Consider the following 22,966-nt stretch of genomic DNA (forward strand, 5'->3'; position numbering starts at 1 on the left):
AAGTTATCAGTACAAAACCATCTGAAATGTATTTGAGCTGTTAAAGAAATACACAGAGTGAACCACATCCATCCCTGAATTCAGTATGCGGGATAAACGTGATCTGTGGAGATAAGCATCGATACTCACAGAAGGGCTTTTGTTCGGACCACATCTTTGCAATGTATTGCTCTTAATTTCAACAGAAACTAAAAAGCAGACAAACTACTTTTACAAAGTAAATTACTCCAGAGAGCATTCTGTGCTCCTGGACCCATAGTACAATAACTTTATACTACATAAAATAATTCATATATTTATATGTTTGATGGGGTGCAGGGAAAATAGCTGAAACCCACATGGATGATCAAGATACCTAAGACTACAGCAGAGTTTGGGGAGGGTGAGGAAGAGGAAGAAATCTGGCCCAAACAGGCAAGCTGCGAGGACTTACAAACACAGGGAGCGTTTGTGAATTTAAGGTATTTTTGGAGACTGTTTCAAGAATACTCAGCACCAGCCACAGCAGCAGGTGCATAAAAAATGGATAAAAATAAAAATACCAAAATGAATTATCAGCAGCATAAGCAGACTGTGTGGCAGCAATTACCTTAAACTACAATAAGAAATTAGACCTATGCTTTATAGTTAGTAGTGTCTATTACAGGCTTTGGTATAAATTAGAAATATATTTGTTGACCTGATTGTACTTAATGCTTCAAATATTTATATGAAAATTTAAGTGTAGGCTTGGACACCTAATTTTAGATATATACTCATTTGAAAATTGTGATCTGTATTTGCATCGTGAAATACTATACAGCCAAAGCACATCCTTGCAAAGAGCTTTTATCTCAAAGCAGAACTCTCATACCTAAAAGTGAAAGGAAAATAACGCAGGAATCTAGCAAAAAAAGGCACATCTAGGGCAGAAGTATGCACTATTAATTACTTTTTCATATTCTTTTTCACCCTTTGAGTTTTCTTCCTTTTTCAATGCAGCACTGAAAGAAGAAGACCCTAAGCTTGGATGTTTCCACAACATTTTGAGCTGGAGCAGGTAGAAGCAGCAGACCTGAACTGGTGTCAGTGCTGCTTTTACCAGTCACATTCAGACATACAGCCTTTTGGCCCAGATGTCCACTTTCTGCATTTTAAAATGCCCGTGTCACATAATGAGCTGGCATTAACTGCACTGACAACTGTGCAGAGGGTGTAGTTTCCCCATGAGTACCTCTACATATGCCAAGAGTTGTTCCCTTGGGAAACTCTCTTATGTCACTTTGATCTTGCCTACATCCTAGATAAAAAAGGAGCGACTTGCTGCTCACTGTTAACATTCTTCGTTTGTTTGAATTGTCAAAAAAATAACATAAATGACCATTTATCCATAAAAGCAATATAAAATACATGTTTTAAAGATACTTTATATATATAATTAGATATACACATGTTTCTGAATATGCATATTGGCTCCCTGTGAATGAGGTGGCTGGATAAAGCCCAGGATGAGGCAGGTGAGCCTGGCAGCGGTGTCAGGGCTCCCGAAGGAAGCAGCTGCCTAAGCCTCGGCTGGAAGCAGCCCAGCAACTCAGGGGAGAGGCAACAACAGGGAGACGCACTCGCTTGTCACCGAGTATTGAATTCACAGGAGGTTAAAAGCTAGAAGCATGAGAAGAAATGAGGTGGAGAAACCCCAAAGGCTTTAGGGGATCTAGTGGGTCACACTTGCAAGGCCTGCCAAGCACTCTTAGTTTGGCTAGAGTCGCTGCTCTACCATTACTGATACAGTTGGTTACATGAAGCCCAATTCTGGGGTAGATCTGTACTGAAATAAATGCAGGTTGAAAAAACAACTCAGAAAGTCACGCTTGGGTTAAAGTGCACACGTAAGACAAGAGAAAAAGTTGTCAGTTACTTACAGCCAGCCAGCAGATACTGGTAGTACTGCACGGCATCCGCAGCCAGGAGCAGGGGATGGTTTGCATTAAATGGTGGTTGGAGCTCATTCCACTGAGGAGTTCTGAGGTAAAACACAAGACTATTAATATTTAAGCTAATACAGAGAATGTAAATCAGTGTTTCTGTCATCACATGTAATTATCTATACAAGCTCACAAAATGTTTGTAATTATTTAAATTAGCTTGTTCAAACACTGCAATACACCACAGCCAGTCGAGCAGCAGGACCAAGTCACGCAGATTGTGAGGCAAAGACAATACTTGTTTGTCGACTGCAGCATGTATTGCGTAAAAAAAAGATGAAGGCGGTTTAGATTCAGTTGGTAAATATGTTTAGGACCATTGTGTGTCATGCTGATGTTATACAAACACACAAGAGAAGCTGGGGAACTTTTTTCTTCTGTTAACTAGCATTGCTTCGATACTGTAAAGTCATCGAGCATTTACAAACTGTGAAAATAAAGCTGTGTAAAGTTATGGACTATTGATCCAATTAGAATTTTCAATTCCATTACAACCTACTCATTTCAACAATAATGGTCTAGAAGTCTGTGTTGTAATTTTAATTAGGGTGGGCCATTCCTAAATAGCTTGGTAAATCAAGTATTGATCAATCTAGTCCAGCCATAAGCAGCACTAAGGAATATAGGAGCCACGAAAAATCGATAGAAAAATATTTTAAAACGTCAAAAGCACTGACAACACTTTCTCATCAATTTCTGTTTACTTTCTTCCACATGTCAGGAATAATTTCTTCAACTGTCTTAAGAAATGCTACCTTCAGCTACTTACAGCATAATTCACCTAATTCTTTGCAGTACTTCGTAGAGGAAACCTCACTCAGGTCTCACGGCAGGATTTTGTACTTTAACACTATTAAAATAATTGTTTCTAGTCCTTACATAAAAAGCTAAATTATGATCTGATCATTTAAAATAACCAACTGATAAGGATCTCTACTGATGTGTAAACAAGTTCATGTAGCTCCATGTCCTCAGAAGTGTTTAAGTGGTTTGCTCCCATTCGGACACGTAAGCACTAACAGAACTATATGAAGAGGAAGGCTTGAATTTGCTATGGAGAGTCCTCTCTTTCAATGGAAAACTTTAAGAGTCTTTAAAACAAACTTTAAGATAAAAACACAGGTGGAAATCACGATGCAGTTCATTCATCCCTTCCAAAAAATAGCTCACAATCATTTTCTGAACAAAAAGAAGTAGTAAAAGGAATGAGCTACCTAACCAAAGTCCAGCTGGCTCTTGGGCACGTCAGCATCTCCAAAGGGGTGTCATCGCTGATCTTCGGAGCGGTGCTGAGCGGCCGTGGCTCCAGCACGTGCTCCACCAGGCTCCCGTAACAGCTGATAATATACAGCGACTCCACTACAAACTGTTTCGATTGATCTGCTTGCAAGAAGAAAGAAAATCCTATTGCAATAGCACAGCAGAAACAGAAAAAGATGTTTACAGAAACAGCAGGCTCCTTATTGTTTCAAGTGTCTTGCCTTTATATGCTTGCAGTCAAAAATGTGAATTAAAAGAAGTGAAAGGGCTGGAGAGATAAAGAGAAAATTGTACAAAGCACACAATTTCCCCCTTGTTTCAAAAAACCCCTGAATATCCCATATAAGAGAAGGGGCAATAGAGTTTCTCACCAAGGTGCGTTCAGGTAAACATACGTCTGTACCTTTGCTTTAGCAAAGGTGTCTCATCTTTACCTCATAGCTTTTTCAGTGAAACTCCACGCAGTAGTTTTGGACTGAACTATCAAAGTTTGTTTTCTGTCATTATACCATAATAGAAGATCAATGATTTATTTCACTAATTAGAATTTCTTATGAATTGCCCTATTTACCAAAAGCACCCCAACCACGTTCCTGAAAATCACCATCACTGACTTTAAGAAAAACAAAAGCTACAGAGAAGCAACACCTGCTCAAAAGCTATCGCAGAATGAGAAAATAAAACAGAGAATTTAAATTTAAATGCAGATCTTGTTTTTGTAATGCACCAACCTTTCTCTCTTTTCAGACCAGGATTGTTTGCAAACCATGACCTTGATGATCCAAAGACTGCAGCGACACAAAACTCTCCTCCCACAGACTTACTGGGTGAAATCTGTGGAGCTGGTTTGGATTTGCTTAAAGAAAGAAGAAAAGAAAATTATGAAAGTTAACTCTCAAAAATTAAGATGTCCCTTGCTTAACAGTCATTCTAAGATACTAATTCAGAAGTGGTGAATATCTGCAGTTCCCATAAGATTTAGCAGGATTTACAGATGCTTAGTGCTTCTTGATAACAGCTCCCAAATTCTCCTTGATCACTGAACTCATTAACTTGAAGAACAGTACTGGCTCTTGATGGAGAACTGGTTGGATCGTTTAAAAGACCCATTATTGAATATTTCCATTCAATAGAAACACCTTCCAAAGTGAATACAAACATTTCTAATTGTAAGTCCTTTGGGAATGAAAATATAGATTCTGGGTCAGTCATTCTAGGCAGCTGGTATTTTCTTGCATTTTCAAAAGATACTGACAAATAATGCTGCCACTGACTGCTGATCAGCTGTAACTCAGCACGGTCCTGGCGCCATTGAAGCCACTGGGATGGACGTGACACGGACAAAGGGCGAGAGGGAACAACATGCAGGGGGTACAAGGGAAAGGAAACAACGCATACGCTCATGAGCTACGTGTTAAAACAAATCAGAAATTGCATTGCATAAAAACAGATTAAGATGCCTCCTCTTCCGCAACACCACAAGGCACATGTAGCTGACACAGTGGTTTATAGCTCCGTTCTGTAGAAACACCATTCAGTGTTCCTCCTTACAGGAATCTGAAGACACCTAACATCCTGCTTTGCATCAACTCAGAGCTATGTCCAGAGCATTGCTCACTTCCTCAGCTCATTAAACCAGGATTTCACCCTTTCCTTCAGAGAAAAGCTGTTTGAGAAGTTCATGCAGGATTCCTCCTTCTCCACACTCCCTCTTTTTAGTTGGATTATTTTATGTTTCTCTATAATCTATTTCACTGCTCCCTTCTCTTGCTACCTCTTCCTCTCTTCCTTTTCTCTATTAATTTCTTGTTCCACATTATATCAGCCTGTGATTACCCCAACACATTAACATTGCTGTTTTAAGTAATGATCGTCAATTCTAAGAAGTGTGTGTGCATACACGTATATGCAAACAAATTATTGCAAGTATTATGATGCAACTAAGCAGCAGAAAAATATTTAAACTCAGCAAAGAGCTATTCAAACACTATGCACAATTATAATGGCACTTGATTCATACTACTTTTTTGTTGTTGTTTATGGAAAATTACTTGTATACAGGTGAAGAGGTACAACAGAATGAACTGACAGGGATAGTAAACCAAGAACAGATTAGGAGTCAACATAATGTAAAGCAAATTAAACCAACAGTATTCTACAAACGGGGCTTCTCTCAAACTCCTGCACCTGGCTGCAGAGACTGCAGCTGCCCAAAGACCGAAACCTTGGTCCCTTGCAGCTCAGTCCTGATTTGCCCAAAATAAATGGCAAAACTCGCACTGAGCTCAAACCCTTCATTTCCTTCCAACAACGAGCTGTAGGAAGCGACACTTGGAAAATATGGCACATGGTGAAATACACAGAGCCTCCATCATTACTGTCCTGTGACTTGAAACATTTAAAACTGCCTTCAACATGAACCCACCTAAAGCAGCAAATGCTCTTGCACAGCATACTGGAAATGAGGTCATTTACCAAAGTGGGGGAAAGCACGACTGGTTTGCACTCACACTGCATTTTCATCCAGGTTTCTGGAAGCGATTTCCAGAAAGTGCAACTGAGCTTCCAAGCCCCTTGCACCGCCGGTTGACAGAGGGACTCGGTGGAGCACAGAGGGGCTCAGCCCCTCGCCATCCATCACTTCACATCACAGCAAGGCCATGGTCACACGCTTCAGTTAAAAGCAAAAAGAAAATCCCTTTCCAAAGGAATTCCATTGCACTGACCAGAGCCAGTGGAAAGATTCAGGCAAACCTTTCGTGGACCTGAAGCTCTCGTACATGCAGGAGAAGCTAGAACGTCCCAGAAGAGCAATTGCAATGTACAGTCAGTAACTCTGATATTGAACCACCACAAAGCACTTAATATCCAACTGTTAAAACTACGGCTACAGATTACTGGGTCAGAAACCTGTGTTCCAAAAAGTTCACAACTATAAATATATCACCTTGCTTGCAGTGGCACTTCATGGCCCACACTGCAAGATTTAAATTGATATTAACATATTAATTAGTTGCTAAAAAAACCCCAAACCAGACCAGATTTCTTTCATTTTGAAATAATCATCTGTCACAGAAGCTGCAATTTTAAACTGTACCGATAACTACTTCTAGCTCTCACCTTCCAAATATTCATACACTAATATTCCTTCAGAAATGAAAATTCAAACGTATGCACTAACCAGAGTCTTGTTACTTACTGATCTACACCTTAATCAATAAGCGACTGTAGTACAGAATACGATTGTTCAGGGCAGTGTTATCCATCAGCCAATACAGAACAAACTACGAGTGCAGGTACGATCCAGCAGTAGACACTTCCTCTTACAAATTCTTGAAAAGAGAATCTTTCTACACTAAATTAATATTCCGAATTTTACTCAAAACAATCTTGGGTTATGAAAATAATTTCAAATGGAAAAAACAATAGGAGCAAAAACGATTCTCAACTACAAACTGGAGTAAACTTCTACAGAGACAAAACTGACTTCACCCGTTTCCCCGCGCCTTTGGGGAAAAGCGAATGGGGTTCCCTAACAATGCTTTTTTGCAGGGTTCTCCACACTGTTCATCCCAAAGAACCATGCTCAACAAAATACAGATACAACCAACTTTGGAAGAAATGGTCTCAGCTACGTCGTATTCGCACCACGTCTTGAAGATGTCAAGAAGGCATGCATTTAAGTGCTGGTTTCAGTGCCAAAACATTTTCCTTACAGGAACGATGCTTTGTAGACAGAAAGCGCAGGTCTTGTAAAACGCAAATACTCATGTGGTTAAACTTAGCCCTGCTAAAAAACAAAGACAAGCAAAAAAACCCATGGCCAGTGCATCACTTTGGTTTAGATGTATTTCTGAAAACCCTGCTGAGATCTGAAATCTGTTGTACCTGAGGAATCCGTCGTTCTGCCACCATTTGACTTTGTCCCTGAGTTTTCATCAACACATTCCAACTCAGATTTCTTTCTTACAGTAAACCTCAAAAGCCCAGTTATTTTCAGTAACAGTAATGCCATTAGAAAAATACATTTTCGTGTCACTGTGATATTTTAACAACTTGGAAACTATAAATCCTCATTATTACGGAGACCCAAACACCCTCTCAGCTTTATAAATGATAACAAAACAATAATGTTGAAGGTAGGTGGTGAATGACTTGTTTCTGCTATGAACTCCTGCTCTTTACTTGCTCTTAGCCTGTCAGCACTTCATAAATTACCCCAAGAACTGGAATTAAGGCACATTTGGTCTCACTTTCAAAAACACTGAATTTACAAGAATCTTCACAACACACTAACTTTCAAAAGACTGAACAATATTTTTACTGAAAGGGGTTGCGATGCAGGAAGAGGTGCAGGTTGTTGGGAATCAACAAAAAAAAACCCAAAGTGAAGCTAACAAGACCAGAATGTTCACCCTCATAATTCCAATCCTCCACATTAGAAGCAGGGGCACTATATTTAAGACATAAGGAGGATAAAAAGGTGATGTACTTCTTCCTCTCTGGGTCTACCTAACTGTGTAACTACACCAAGAGTTCAATGAGACACAGCAGTACTTTTAGCCCAGTTGTACCTGTGCATAAACCTACAGCAAAAGTACAACAGCAATAAAAAACCCCTTTAAATGACACAGTTCTTGTTCTGCTATAAATTTAATAAGAGCTGTGCCTCAAGTGAAGTCTGTGTTCGTGTCATTTCAGTTACCAGCAGTTGACGATCACCTGTCCCAGCTGAAGTCAATGACAAAGCCAACTATCAAAAGTCAAACTAATCCCAAACTCCAGCTAAACACCACTACATTTGGGAAAGTTGTGTTGTTGATATTAATTCAATTTTTAAACATAATCTTGGAGAATTATTTCCATTTTAAATGGAGAAGGACTGAGATGTAGATGCATACATGTCCAGAGAAAAACATACATGAACATTGTCTACCGAAACGGCACAAAAAGGGATGGGAGCAAACTAAAGAAGAAAATTAAGACATCACTTTGTCAGATCGTAACAAGAAATGAAAAGACAACCACAGCATGCAAGTTCTTTCATGTTTCCTTACAAAAATCACAAATTATGACAATGTTTTAGCTAGTTTACACTTTCATTATTAGATATTTTTCTACTTTATGTAAGAAAGAATTAACAAGAATTAATACTATTAAAATATTTTGAAAACCATAGACAAGTATGAAAACCAGAGGCTACGCAGTACAGCAATGGAATGGTCCTCAAAGAACTTTATGTCTCATAAAATACTGCTGGCTCCTAGGTTTGTCCTGACGTTCATCATCAAACAAGTGACACGAATTAAAAAAATAAACTGCACATATATATATGATATGAAGGAACTGCTTTAATCAATCAAATACTGAGAATTACATTGGGTTTATATTAATAGGCTTCAAATACAACAGAGTCATAAAAACAAGAGCACTTATCCACAACTCCACGGCTAAACCCACTGGCACGGAAACGATACAATTTCTGAAGACAAAAGTTCTATCAAGACTACCTGAGCAGCAACAAAAGTATCAGGAGAAAAATACTGCGTGAAATTTGCGATTACACATGAAATTACTGGAAAAGCGTATCTGCTCTCAAAGTACATAAATTTTCATTGTTGTTGTGCCTAAAACAAAACAAAGACAAGTTTCCAGCTGTCAAATCAGGAATAAAGGAAGAAAAAGCAACAAAAGAAACGGTAGGCTCCTTTATTTGCCAGGCAGTAAGCTGTCAAATCTCCATTCATTTTGTTTACATAATTTTAGGTCTCATGAAGACCTTAATGGAAACAACATGATTTCTTCCCCCACCCAAAGTGTGTTTTTTATCCTAATTTCTCTGTAGGCTAGGAAGGACCATCTTTTTGAGCTAGCACTGGCATTAACCAAACCACAAAAGAGTCTTGTGAAAGACGGGCAACAATTTTTGACTCTATTTCATATATTCCCCTCTTTAATCTAGGCCTTTTAATCTTGCCTCAATCTAAAACAATTTTGGGTTGACAAGCATCTCTGCTGCTTCATGCGGGTGGTGCCCGACACATCATTTGCTAAGACAATCTGCTTCCAAAACTCCTCTTCCGGAGCCTTTTCAGCTCTCAGATCACCATCGGATGAAATACTTCGGTGCATCCTAAACGACGTTTAGAATTGGTTCTTAGGAAGACTGCCCCAGTCACCAGGTGTTCACTAGGAACAAGTCAGTGTCACCTTTTTGCCCTTAGCGCCTTTGTTTTCCTGTCTGGTCCAGCTCCCCTGTCCCTCCTCAGCTTCCTCTGCCCTTCCCTCGAGAACTCCACACCCTAACGAAGCTCTCTGGAAGTTCTTGCTGCTGAAGGCAGCATTTTGACAGGGACAGAAGGGAGCGATGCATGCGGAACAAACTCCTAGGAGTAGAAACAAGAACCATATGCAAATATCCTAATAGATACTGAGAGATACAAGCTAGTAATTCAGCTAAACTTAAAAACAAAACCCAACCCAAGCCAAACCCAAAAACCTCCTTGCTTAAAGTTTCTAAATTTTCTAAGGAAGTCATAAGATGTTCAAGCTTCTTCCATTTTTGTTGCCTCCTGCTGCAAACTTCAACCTCCTAACCTCCATCTCCCTACCAAAAGGTGACTGGAGGTTATGCAGCACTGTACAAATACTGAGCCAAGCTCCAACACAGGGAAACTTCTTAAAGTGTTTTTTTTCCCTCTATCTGTATTTTCTGTAACATGCTGCAATTTTACATATTAAAACTAAAACCCCTTATTATTTCAAATATTCTGATATTAATGGAACTGTGGTTTATTTATTTTTTTCTCAAGTGTGAGAAGCATCTTTTTATATTTTGAAGTGCCCATTTTACTACTTCATCTGTTTTACCACAGTACCTTACTGCCTATCCACTGCTAATCTGGCTTATTTTGGAGAGGTCATCAGTGATGTTTTCTGTCTGAAAGCAACTCAGTGCTACAGTAATAAAGGAACCTTTATAGAAAAAAAAGGCAGTCGTCTTAGAAAGTCATTGCAATCATTTTCGTCCACTGGGAAATAATTTATTTTTTCAACTTCTCTGTTAGTTAAAAATTAAATGCCCTCTCAAAGGTAAGAAAAAAATAAAAAGTGAATGCATTTCTTTGACAATGCTTGATAGTGAACACGCATCCATAATTTAAAAGTGAAATTATGCCGTGCTTCCACCTATGGATCAGCCATGCAAGTAAACAAATAAAAAAAAAATTAATCCAAAATTAAAAAGTCTAAGCACAGAGTTATTTTCAGTGAGGACAGCAGATGAATTATAGGCATGCTGGGTTTGAACTGGGAACTCACCATGGAGCTTTTATGGAAAAACATCCTGCTCCAAACAGGTAAGGTCTTCATGGAAAGGGGAAAAATGCACAGAAATTAGATGAAAACTCAATTACCAACAAGTACACTGTATATCATGCTATTAAGATTTATGCAGAAGGTAAACGAAATAGTTTTTTATAACCGTTCACGATGCCCTGAAGGAGATGCAGACTCCACCACCAGCAGGCCAAGGCCCACAGCCAGGCCCGCTCAGGCCAGGCCCCGCCACCGCAGCCACCCCTGGAGCAGGAGCCGGCAGGGCTGGGCCTCCACGCACCACAGCTGGGCCCAACGCAACGCACCACCACAGCAGGCCTGGCCCTTAGAATTCCAGTTAGACACGGGTTAGGGGCCTTCCTGACATCTCCTGACAAAGCTGTCGAGAGCCTTCAACATGACAGTAAGGGCAAAACGAATAGGAAAAGTAAATTAGCACCAAGAACAACAAGTATGTGGGTGTTTGCCATGAAACACTGAAAGTTTGAGTGGGACAGGTTTACAAATTTACAGGAAAGAGGCAAGTCCAAAGTACGACAGGTACAAGCACAACCTTTTCGAGAAAATTACTCAGCCCTTTTCCTAGGACAGAAGCATACTATTAAATTAAAAATATTTAATAGACTGCATGACACAGCAACCTTAATCCCCCACTTACAAGCTTGCGTAGAATGCAGGAAAGAAAGCCCTAACTTATTTCAAATGTATTTGATGTTAAAAATCATCCAATACAGAGCTTAATGTTTTTGGCCACTTAACAACTTATCTACATTATGATTTCTTTTTCTTCTTGTTCAGGCATTTTGCATGGCCTGTAGCTGTTCCAGTGGTATCACATGACATTAATTTTAGTGCATTTTTAATGGTTATCTATATCCCTTGTTCTTCACATCACCCTGCAAAAAGCCATTGTCATACTGACATTTGAATAAAATCTGAAAAGGAGGAACAGGAGGTAAATTTAGAGCTACTCACATGCTCAAGGCTTCTTTGGTTCTCATTTGGGGTGGAACATCATCCACAAAACTGCTGAAGAATTGATTTTGTAAATGCCAATGTGTCATTTTGCTTTTTGTACTCTGACTCAGGGATAAATTCTGGCTAACTGAAACAAGGGAAGTATTTTCAGGCAATCTGACCGAGAGCTTCAGATTTCTAAATTATGATCCTGGACACTGTGTAAAGCATGGGTTTTTTCCTCTTTGCCTCAGTTTCTCTGCTAGCAGGCAAATGACATCAACCTGAGCTCATCAGAACATTTTAGAAGATAACATAGGCTTTTTTGCTTTGCACAATATACTAAGTCAGCCTGAGTAAACTTGCAAATGAACAAATTCTCTCTGTTGTAATCACAAATTCACTCAGGTGGATATATGCTTCAATGGAAGGTTTTGATTGTTTGCTTGTTTTTAACAAAGATACAAAATCCTGTACCATGATGAAAAAGTAATTACACTTCAAAAGACTACAGCAGAGTCTTAATAAAAAGCCGCGTGAGAGAGATGACTTAGTGTTTCCTTTATGTTCACCAGACTTAATTTCTTTTAAGATGACCACTGTTTTCTCTATAATATTTATAGAAGCAATTGTTTTTCACTATTTCTTGACACAGCATGGATGGTGTGCTAATTGAGAGAAAGAATGTACAAATTACAGGATAACCCAACCTTGAAAAGACAGCACCAGATGGCCACGCTCAGTGACAGTAACAGAGCGAGGCCAAGGCAAAAAACTCACTGCGGTTCCCCCCTTTCATAGCCAGGGAGAAAATCCAAGGGAAAATTGTGGAATGAAGAGGATTCACGATGCAAAATTCCAACAGCATTTTGTTAATTTCTTATCTGAGTTTTAGCAAATTGAAAACTGAAAAAGTCTTTGATTTTGTGTTATCATGTTTATTAAAACTATTTAAGCTTTCATCAAGCTGTGCAATACCCCCTTACTCTCACCCTCATCACTATGTTGCCATAGAACCCTTGCATAGTGACATCTGAGCAAAATTCAGTGCAAATAGCTTTATGTCGTATCAATTACAAATCATTACAGTAGCTGCTTTATTATTGAAATGTATTATAAATCTAAAGGTGACAGAAAACACATCTAAGAGATGTGCCAGAAACAGAACGTCTAGCTTCAGCACACAGGAGAGCTGACCTGTTGTACTGAACTCTAGCTTTCCTTTTTAACCGTTTTCTTGACTTTCTAAGTCACTTTTTCCTACTTCACTGCATCATGCCATCATGACTTTGCACTCCCTATTTTTGTTTCCTTCAGTAGTAGAACCTGCAATAAATTAAGCCGAGTCAGAACAAACAAATGGGTGTCGGCGATTTTCAGTACATACAATATAAGCAATGAGAAACACTACAATGATATAATTGCATCAGACACTTTACCTACTTTTCCCTCTTCTTCTTGGGGCTGGAATGAGGGATGGGATGAAAAACGGATAAAGTTTCATGTTTAAAAACACATCACCTAAATCTTTTGGATGGGGAAAAAAAAAAAAGCAAGGTTCATTCGTTTTCTGCAAGGTACACTGGATGTCTCTGTTTTGACGAGACCCAACTAATGCAGGTTACATCCTGGTGTCTCACTAAAGCTGTAACGAATTGGAGAATGAAGTATGATACAAATATAACAACCATATCCCTTGAGAAAGTTAAAACAAATGCTGCTGTCAGAGAAACCAACTTTCACGATAGTTTTTCTTTTGGAGCAATTATTGTGTCTTCTATTTCCCTCCTTCCTACTACGGCTCATCTGTGTCCCCACATTCTTACAAACTGGAAACCAAGTACAACTCATTCCACAAACACAAGGAACGCTTATAAAACTATTGCAAAGCACAAAGCTGTCTTCTGACATAGTCAGACACTGCCTTTTACAGACAAGCATGAGATAGATCATACAGTTCTTCCCCTTTCAAAACTATAAGCTCTTTGTAAATGAGCAATGAATTAACCCATTCACTAGACTTGAGAAGGAATTCAGCGTTATTATTAAAATTTTGAGAGGGAAACTGAGGCACAGATATATAAAGACCTATTAAATCTAGCTCTTTTATGGTCTTACATCCCCCTAATCTTTAAAACATAAGATGCTTCCTTACTCATTAGTGTTAGAGTCCCTTTGGGAAGGCCTATCTGCTCCTCAGAATGTGCTGACAGCACAAACTACAGTGAAGTGAGTCAATGGGATGACAAAATATAGGGACAAAAATTAAGTGCTTCATGAAGGTGCGGAAATCACAATGAAAGACTTGAAAAGCAAGGGAAGAAACAGAGGGTGGGGAAGAAGGAAATGATAGCGATGGCAAGAAGGGAGGTAATGCCCCGAGATACTTATTCCTGAGAATGTCAATTGTATTCAGAATAAGAGTTTAACGACTGATCAGAAAATGTTCCAAACCCCACAGGTTTACATGAGAAACAAAGCATCGGTGATGAACAGCGCAGTAACGACACAGCTCCAGACTCTGGGCTTTCATTCCCATAGGGTACAGTGAACACTTCTGAAAAATTGACTGCCATTTCACTTGTCAGGTAAAATGACGTGCTCTGCAGCTCTGCTTCAGACAGATGATGTTACGAGCACTGATCAGTCCTTTCAGGACCTGAAAAATATTTTGCTGTCTTGGATACTAGCAGTAAAAAAAAAAAAATAGCTTGACTTTTTGGTTAATAAAATCTGCAAAACTTCACTAAGATTTCTGGTATTAAAGAAGCATTTCAATACACTAAAAGCAAATAAAATGGACAAATCCAGGACTGCTAATTACATTGCATTCTTTTACTCTTGCTTTCTGCTTTTAGAAATGTGCTGAGACAGATGAAATTTTTAATTCTTTCGAAGTAGCAACAACAGAAAAGGAATCTGCTTGGAGGGCTGCTACACAGGGACTGCAAAACCCAACCGACAGCGCCTTGGTCTCCTTTTCTGACCACTGCACAATCGCAGGGGTAAGCAGCTGCTCCCAAAGAAGAGCCGTGTTTCCTCGGAGTGGCGCTCAGAGGTGCTGCCCACGTAGGTGTAAATACATCTGTCCTTTGCCATTCGCAGTAACGCACGCCTCCCACACTTCTCCGAGAGAGGCAGATGGTCCCTGTCCTGTCGAAATATTACACTGTACAGACGTACATTGCTATGTGTTTCTGGAAATATGAGGGCAGATGTTAAATATGTTAAACACACGCTTTGCCCCCTGGAGGTTTAAGTTAAGGCTGCTGTCTCAATTTGGTCATTTTAGGCATGCCAGGCTTCTTGGATCCTAGGCATTCCTCTTAAATCCCCGCTTTATAAATACAGCTTTTCATGTTAATTTTATGTACTTTCATCAAATATTTTGGATGCAGAACAAATGAAGGAAGCCCTCAGCTTAGCATTACACACAGGCTTCACTGAAAATTACGATTCTCATTCATGAAAACTCTATTTACACAGCAGGGTATTTCCCATGACTGCTGTTTCTCCCCCTTACATAAGCCTCGCTGAATATTTTAAATTTAACTAGTTTTGAAAATTACACAAAGTAATAGGACAAGGACAGTTTGTGAATAATGAAATTTATTTAAAGAAAATTATTAATATGAACACTCTTTGAATTTGTTTAAGATATTTAAGAATAAAATATTAAATAAAATAATGCAGATTTACTACGTTTGCAATAGTTCTGGAAAAGCTTGCTGGTATCACCACAGAATTAAGGAAAGAGCCTTTGTAAAGGCCGCTGCACGAATTACTGTTGGAAGCCAAGTGCTTTTTTCAAATCATCACCTTCGCCCCTGCTCCTTCCCCTGGCAGACCCTCAGATGGCTTCGTCTTTTCTTCCTATGTCTCGTCCCACCCAGCTCTAAGCATCTGCTCCATTTCTAGGAGTCAGCCGACTGAGCCAGAATTACGCTGCCGTCCTTCCCTGACTGCACCTTTCCGGTATCTTCCCTCTTTCGGGAGCTGTAACTTGGCACTCACCTCCCTCCACGCACACCAGCCTCTCCCTGACCCTCTCCTCCTGCCCTCATCTACACGTTTCTCTGCTTCCCAAATTCACCTGATTGCTAGTGCCCGAAGTGTAATAAAAAAATAAGCAACTGAAACATGTCGTGCGTGTGGAAGAAGTGAAACCACATCATCGCCCTCATTCTGTTTCTTGACTGTTTCCCAAGCCCCGTTTACAATCCTCTATGAAGCTCGGGAACTTCTCTGCAGTCTCTGCACTCAGGGCAATTGCACATTTGTAGTTCACAATTTGACTCAACAAGCCCAATGAAATCCCTGTTTACAGCAGCAAAAGCAGGACGGCAGTGTTAGACAGACGTGTATAGATACACATGTCTATATGCGCATATATACAGGCTTCAGAACCTCCTCATGCATCCTTAGCGCACTAGACCAAACAGTAACACATTTTACAGGAAGTCCTCAACACTCAAGCACAGAATATGGGGATTTTTCAGGGAGAGAGGGAAAGTCTGCAAGCTTTCGCCTGAAAAATAATTCCTGGTTCGCGAAACACAAGGTCAAATTCACCTCACTACTGAGGTTTGAGCAAGAAATCACTGAAGCAAGGCAGTGCCCGCACCCAGTTTGACAAAACACAGGAAAATGTTATGAATCTGTGAGACTTCCAATTGTTTTGTCCAAACACGTTGCCATGCACTGTTTTTCTTAACCATATAAAAGCAATCTGTAAATTATTGGACCGATCAGATTTTTAACTAGAAAATATTCAGGCATTTGAACAAACAAAAAGTTAGAGGGGGAAAATAAATAATAACCACCCCCTACCTAGCCTTATGTATCAGCTGCAAAAACTGAAGATTTGAAATTTCTCAAGAGAAAAATACCAACTGCTCAACACTATCAATGAACTTAAATTGTTATGGTTTAAGAAGCTAAAAAAAAATGTACTTAGTTATTACAAGATACATGTGTTTAGTGGAGCTTTTCACAACAAGTATTTTGAAGTGCTTTATCGTGGCACAGTGAGAAGTACCAAAGTGCAGTTGGCTCCGCAATGAACGTCCACACGTGAATTTCACAGTACAGAGCAGTCGCTGCGGAGGAAAAACAAGGTCACGAAAACAGCAGGATTAAGTTTTCCCTTTATACTCAACCTGCCTTACTGTCTTTCCATTTCTGATAGCCAAAAATTGTTTCTGCTTGAAAAGTTTGAAAATTAAAATAAACAAATGTAAAAAAAAATAGTAAGCCATAACTTATTCTAATTAAATACAGCTCTGCTTATGTTTCATACCAATTCCTGGTGTGAAACTTCTCCTGATGTACAGTATTTCCCATATGGTAGCCTGCAAGAAAATGACCCACCCACATGAATGCTCCTGAATTTCTAGAGATTTGTTTTCAGGTTTTCTTTTCTTATCCAATGCTTGTTTTCTTTTCTTGTCTCCTCTTTCCCCCAGTGCCCTTTTGTTGCCACTAAACTACACAGACTGAAATGAAAACAAGGAATAAAACCAAGTATCACTAGTAAAATTATTGTGATAATCATCACAAATAACAATGTTAAGAAAGGTTTGCGCAAGCACACTTACCCTGTGCGTTTGGTGATGGTCCCCAATGTCATTGGCTGCTTGATCTGAGCAAGAGGCAACACCACGGTCAAACTTGGAAGCGGCAGCAGTCGAGGGTTCCCAGGATTATTGTTTGTGAAGTTATTGTACGTGTCCTGGCTGTTCAATTTACCTTGGTGGGACAGAGAAGCAACAAAACACATTACAGGATTTCTTCCTTAATTTATCGTTTCTAACAGCTGCATGAAATAAGTCATTGCCCAAAAATAGGGGAAAAAAAAAGGAATAATGAGCTCCTATTGTAAGCAAAAACATATCTAAAAAGTCTTCATTTCAGGTAAGCAAAATAAATGACAATGGAAGTGGCAAATATTTATTTTTATATATGGGTATAAGGTCCCCTTCCATGGAAGGAAAATCATTGCTGCTGCTGCTGCTTGCCTGGCAGTTTTGTTCACCAAATGTTTTCAAGTTTGATTTGAAGAAAAAGCTCTGGATTCCCATCGTCTATTAAAAAAAAAAAAAGTATCTGGAAGAGAAGTGTTTTCCTAAAGTACCACATACAGTGTTGGTAATTGAGAGTCCTGAAAAGGTCGCTTTTGTTGTCTCTACGGATAAAGGCACACATAACAGTAATCTTCTGAGCTAAGACTGGAGGAAAATAAAGCGTAAGTGTATAAAATAAAGCCATGCCAAACGACACGCAAAAATCAAGAAAGTATCAAAAAACATAACGAACTTTATATTCACTCAGAAAAGGAGTAAACAAAACGAAGGTACTCATAAAAAGGAAGGGGAAAACATAACAAAAAATCCCAGCAACCCTAAATTTAGCTTGTTCCAAAGAGGTCTGTGCTGGACAGCTGCCCAGTTTAGATACGCTTTCCTACTTTCTGCATCATTCGGTAGCCACAACGTTTCATTCTTCAGTCCAAAAAGGAAACTCGCTACAAATTTCATGGACAGTACAGAAAGAAGTGTGAAGAAACCAAAGAAAGAAGTTAAACAAAAAAAGGGGCCAGTCTGTTTATAGCAGAATCAAAAGTACTTTAAATAGACAAGCAACCATGAATTAAAAGGTTTAGATCATTAACTTGTTTTTCTGTGTTCCTATAATGCTGTGAAATGCTGGCTTTGTTCTCAATCAAAAGGGAGCCATATTGGGAATTAGGTTCCTAAACAACCGAAGCATTCTCCACAGATATTATCCAAAGCCCAGGCCAAGTCCATACAATCTGACTGAAGAGCAGCCACCTCTTTTCAAGGAAGAAAAACAGCCCAGAAAAGGGTTTCTCACAGGAAGCTGCCTGAAAAGCTTTAATGGTACTTCAGATGGATTGAAGATAGGAAAAGGAAGGCGGAAAAATCTTAATGAATGTCTCATCATCCTAAAGACACTCAATGCTTCCTTTACCCTTCTTTTAATACTATATAACTGTAAGCTTAGGAGGTTTATTTGTTTTATTTCTACAAAGTCCATAGACCTCTGCATCTCAGAAAAGCACAATAACGAAAATGATGAAATTACAAAGTGTATTTTCTGTTAAGTATCTGGCCTGAATGTTGGTCAATATGTTTTAAGAGAAATAGCACGGCTTTAATGAATAACAAGCCTATTGAAGTCTCGCAGAGCAGATTTCATTAACAGCAATTTTCCTGCACCATCTTGGAATAAAAAGAAACAGGAAAGGAAAAAAACAAACTCAAACAACCCAGCTCAGATTGAAATTAAGACTGAGATGCAATTAATTTTTTTAAGATGAGTTTCATAATGTATTCTTGTTCTTGTAGAAAGGAGTATGAGGAGTTTTCTGCATTGCTGTCTAATTAGTTACTGTTGCCTGTAATCAAGGCCTCTCTGAAAGTGTTTTACTCTCCCATGTTCATCGGACCAACTGCAAACGCTACACAGCAAACAGCTACAGAGGGGGCTCCAAACATCTGTAATTTGTTTTCTTTGACTTGTTAGGAATATAATGATTAACTAGGAACTACTGAACCAAACGACTGTGTTGTAACAGGCCTCTCTGCAGGCACCCAGTGCCCTCCGCTCCCGACATGGTGTACCTCTCCATATGCAAAACCTTCGGTTGACTCCATGGAGTATTTGCATGCAGAGAAATGAGGCATTTTCAGATGTCCTCCCTACACAAGGATGAGCTGCTTTATTCTCAGACAAGTTCAGGAATCCCAAAGCAGTTAAGGATACTCAGAAAGCAGCAGGATTAAGTCACCATTGAGGGGTTTTTTATTACTATACAGAAAGAACTGAAAAAGTGTAAAAGAGATGCTGAATGGGACCAGAACCTAAGATGATGATTCTTTGAAATAAACCATCCAGAGGTCAAGGATTTAATTTTTGAATGTATAGCTGGATCTGATGTATACAAACATCAATAAAAAATTCACTAAACCAGAGCTCAGACTGCACCGCACTTTGCAGAACAAACGCGATCAAAACTTCAGCTGTGACAAATGGAAAAGCTGGAAATCCCAACGGCTGTTGCCTGCTGATCTACATTTTCTGCAGCAACATTCAGCTTAACTACAAATAAATGTAATTACAAGTGATACAAGTCAAAAATTACCAGTTGCAAAGCTACAGAAAGGAGACACATTATTTCTGACAGTAAAGTTCCTCTTGCAAATCTGACTACAGTATTAGGACAGTGTGGAGGAGTAAGGTTAAAGAAAATCTTGCTTAATAGAAAAAGTAAAAATATTTGCTTTCATTTACACGGAATAATTTTTAGCTATTTTTATGATGAAATTGTTCTACACTGCTATGTCTTCACTGTCTGTTGTCTCAGACCGACCAGAGAGGTGCATGTTTGTCACTGTAACTGCAGAGCCCTGGGGATGCAGTAAATGGACTCCATGACCAGGGCTGCCCCTTTGCTCAGCATTCAGCAAAAGCTGCACTGTGCATTCTGAATTTCACTGGAACAAAATGGTGTCACACATTATGTTTAATAATAATTTTAAACCCCCATAATTTTATGGTGTGCCAGTGTTTCATTGGAAGAAAACAGTGTCACACTTTATGTTTAATAAGTCATTTTAAACACCCATAATTTTATGAGGTGCTGGTGCACCCATCCAGAAATTTGACGAAGTCACCCTCCACTCCTCCAGCCCCTGGAAGCAGGAAGCTCCTGCAGTTAGCAGGCACCGTGTGTGCACAGGACGGCAGGATCAGGCCAAAAGAGCACAAAGAATGCAGTCACACATCAACATTATTGCTACGACTCCAGCAGTTGTCGGTTCACTGTCGAAGGACAGGCAACAAATAAGCCAAAGTTTAAGTCTGCTGGAAATATCAAACATTTTTCACACAACAGAATGCAGTACTCAGTTTACCTTACCACTCATGGACGGTACATACTCATTTCTGTAAGGAAATCTTCACTTAGAACTGACAATTTCAATGCTAACTTGGTAGTATACTGACAGCTACACACAAATCTCATCCTACTGACTATTCAAGGAATATTTTCTATAGCAATTGATTTAGAGGAAATTAATCGCCATTGTAACACTTCGATGGCAAACACGCCTTCTCAGGAATTGGTCTGAACACTTCCAACAGAGCATCCCAAGCACAGAGGCACTTCCCCTTGGTGATCACCCAGAGCGTGAGCATAACGGCCCTCAGGACCCCACGCGAGGGATGTCCTCTCAGTTGGGCATTTGCCTTTCCATGCCACAGAAGAGATTTTCAGGTGACAGTTCTGGAGCTGTGCATGGAATACATTAATATCAGTTTGGGCTAACGTTTACTTTCCCCAAATGCACCCTTTCATTTGCCTGCGCTCCCTCTCCAGCTTGGGCCATGGCTCAGGACACACACAAAAGGAAGCACTTGCATTATTTTCACTCAAGTATTACATACTCAGGGTCCAAATTCCTGATCACAACTAGACCCAAGTCAAAGAATCTCCTAGTTACCCCTAATTCAGTCCTTTAGACTTCCATTGGAGAAAAATAAAAGAAAAAAAAGTCTCAGGTCTCAATTTAAGCCGCTGGTAAATCTCTTATTAGTGTTACTAAGGGACTTGCAAATAGCCAAGAATGTCATGGCTCTGGTAGTCTGATAGCTGACGTTTATTTACAAGTGCAGCACTAGCTTGGATAAATATCACCTACAGAGACACAGAAAGCACAGTCAGTCCAGTTCTGCCTTCATACCCATCTGCTGAAAACCTGCAACAAAACCGCCGTCATCTCATCCACCTCAAAACCTGAGCCACGCTTTTCCAGACGTTTTACTCCACAACTACTCCAAGGAAAAATGGATTAAGCTGAGGACAAAAGTGAAGAAAGAAACCAACAGTGGGCTTTGTTGTCAGGCGGAGGGAGCGGCTGCCGTGCCGGGCCGGGCGGGGGTGTTTCCAAGCCGGGTGTATTCCCAAGCCAGCCATCATTAACGGGCTCACTTCCACTGCAGAAAAAAGGGAGGCCTGAAAGCGCCGGACAAAAGAAATCCCAGCAGACAAAGAAAAAACAAATTAAAAGCACCATTATAAAACACAGATGCTATAAGGAAAATAAACTTCACAAGATTTACTGGTTTTTGACTAAGCTGGACATCTGTGGAAAAGACATCAGGAGCTGCTCCCAGGTAGGGCTCGGCCAGGCCCTGCTGCTTCATCCTCACCTTCACCCTCCTCACCACAGCCCATGGCGGGAGACCCGGCTGCAGGCAGGAGTCACTCATCGCTACCCACGAACCTTTGTCATTGCAATGGGATGTTGTTTTTATTGATGATTATTTTATTTACAATTATCATTAAACTTACAAAATACTCTTAATGAATGTGAGATTTAAACATTTGATCAAATCACACATCTCCAAGTTTTCTAAATATACTTTTGGGTATGAAAGTCATACTTAGGAGAAAATGTGCTAGATTTGTGAGCTTATAACACCGTATAAAAAGCATTCAATAACTGAAAGCAATTAATACATTAAACCCGTCCTCTTCTGACCAATGCAGAGCCTTGATGAATTCAGGCCAGATTTCAAGTTCATTTCTTTAGGGCTCTACTGTCAGAGATCACCTCTGAGGAGAGAGGAAGAGAAACATCCTGATTTCTGCATCCACCAATGACATAAATATACATCAAAATGCAGCATGGCAGACGCGTTCCTGCCAGCCCCGAGGAGCTCATCGACAAATGCAGCAGGCACAGCGTCACATTAACGCCACCAAGTCACCTCTTGCCTGACTCAAACCTCGCTCTGTCACATCCCTACCACAGGTGCCTGCCCTGCACACAGGCAGCAGCCTCAGCCCATCAGGAAAGGGATCTCAGTAATTCACAACCAAAACTACACCCTAACACCTAAGGGATGCAAACACCAACTTACCACCGCACCGAAATGAAATCATTTTACCCATTAAATTTCTCCTGGCAGTTTCAATTGTACATGGCACGTCAAGTGTTGTGGGATCCTCTTTTGCATAGAAAAATACCACCTTGTTAGTGAGCAAAGTAAACGGGACTTGGCCCAGACAGTTCTTTTGGTAGGAAAGTAAAGATCATAAGGGCTTTAGTTTCTCTATACACTCTAAGTGAAAAACTAAAGCAGCATCAAGCACCTCTCGGCCTCAAAATAAAATGATTCTGTGTTGATTTTTTTCATTTTTCTTCCATTACTTCAATACAAAAAGCTTTGTAATGCAGTGTCATTAAAATTCAAACCCCACTTGATTTGTTTTTATGTCTTACAGCATTTAACAGACTTCATTTCAAAGCATCCCATGCAGTCTACTGGCATTAACACCATATATAAAAATCTTTAATTTGGTAAATAAAAACGCAGTAACTGGAGGGTTTGCAATCATGGAGAGGCCGAGTTACATATAA

The 22,966-nt window shown here is 39.7% G+C and overlaps 1 protein-coding gene across 1 annotated transcript in view; it reads right to left on the minus strand.

Annotated features, from left to right (window-relative positions):
* LOC104543126 (breast carcinoma-amplified sequence 3) overlaps positions 1–22,966 on the minus strand; it is a gene marked incomplete at both ends in the record, with an annotated part of 57,667 nt that overhangs the window by 12,768 nt on the left and 21,933 nt on the right. Inside the window, 5 exons of the mRNA XM_010187662.1 lie at positions 1,902–2,002; positions 3,179–3,344; positions 3,956–4,080; positions 10,545–10,589; positions 17,117–17,267. Coding sequence (XP_010185964.1) covers positions 1,902–2,002; positions 3,179–3,344; positions 3,956–4,080; positions 10,545–10,589; positions 17,117–17,267 — 588 coding nt within the window. The remainder of the gene's footprint in view (positions 1–1,901; positions 2,003–3,178; positions 3,345–3,955; positions 4,081–10,544; positions 10,590–17,116; positions 17,268–22,966) is intronic.

This window comes from Mesitornis unicolor, unplaced genomic scaffold, assembly GCF_000695765.1.
Source record: "Mesitornis unicolor isolate BGI_N332 unplaced genomic scaffold, ASM69576v1 scaffold1187, whole genome shotgun sequence".
Taxonomy (NCBI): Eukaryota; Metazoa; Chordata; class Aves; order Mesitornithiformes; family Mesitornithidae; genus Mesitornis; species Mesitornis unicolor.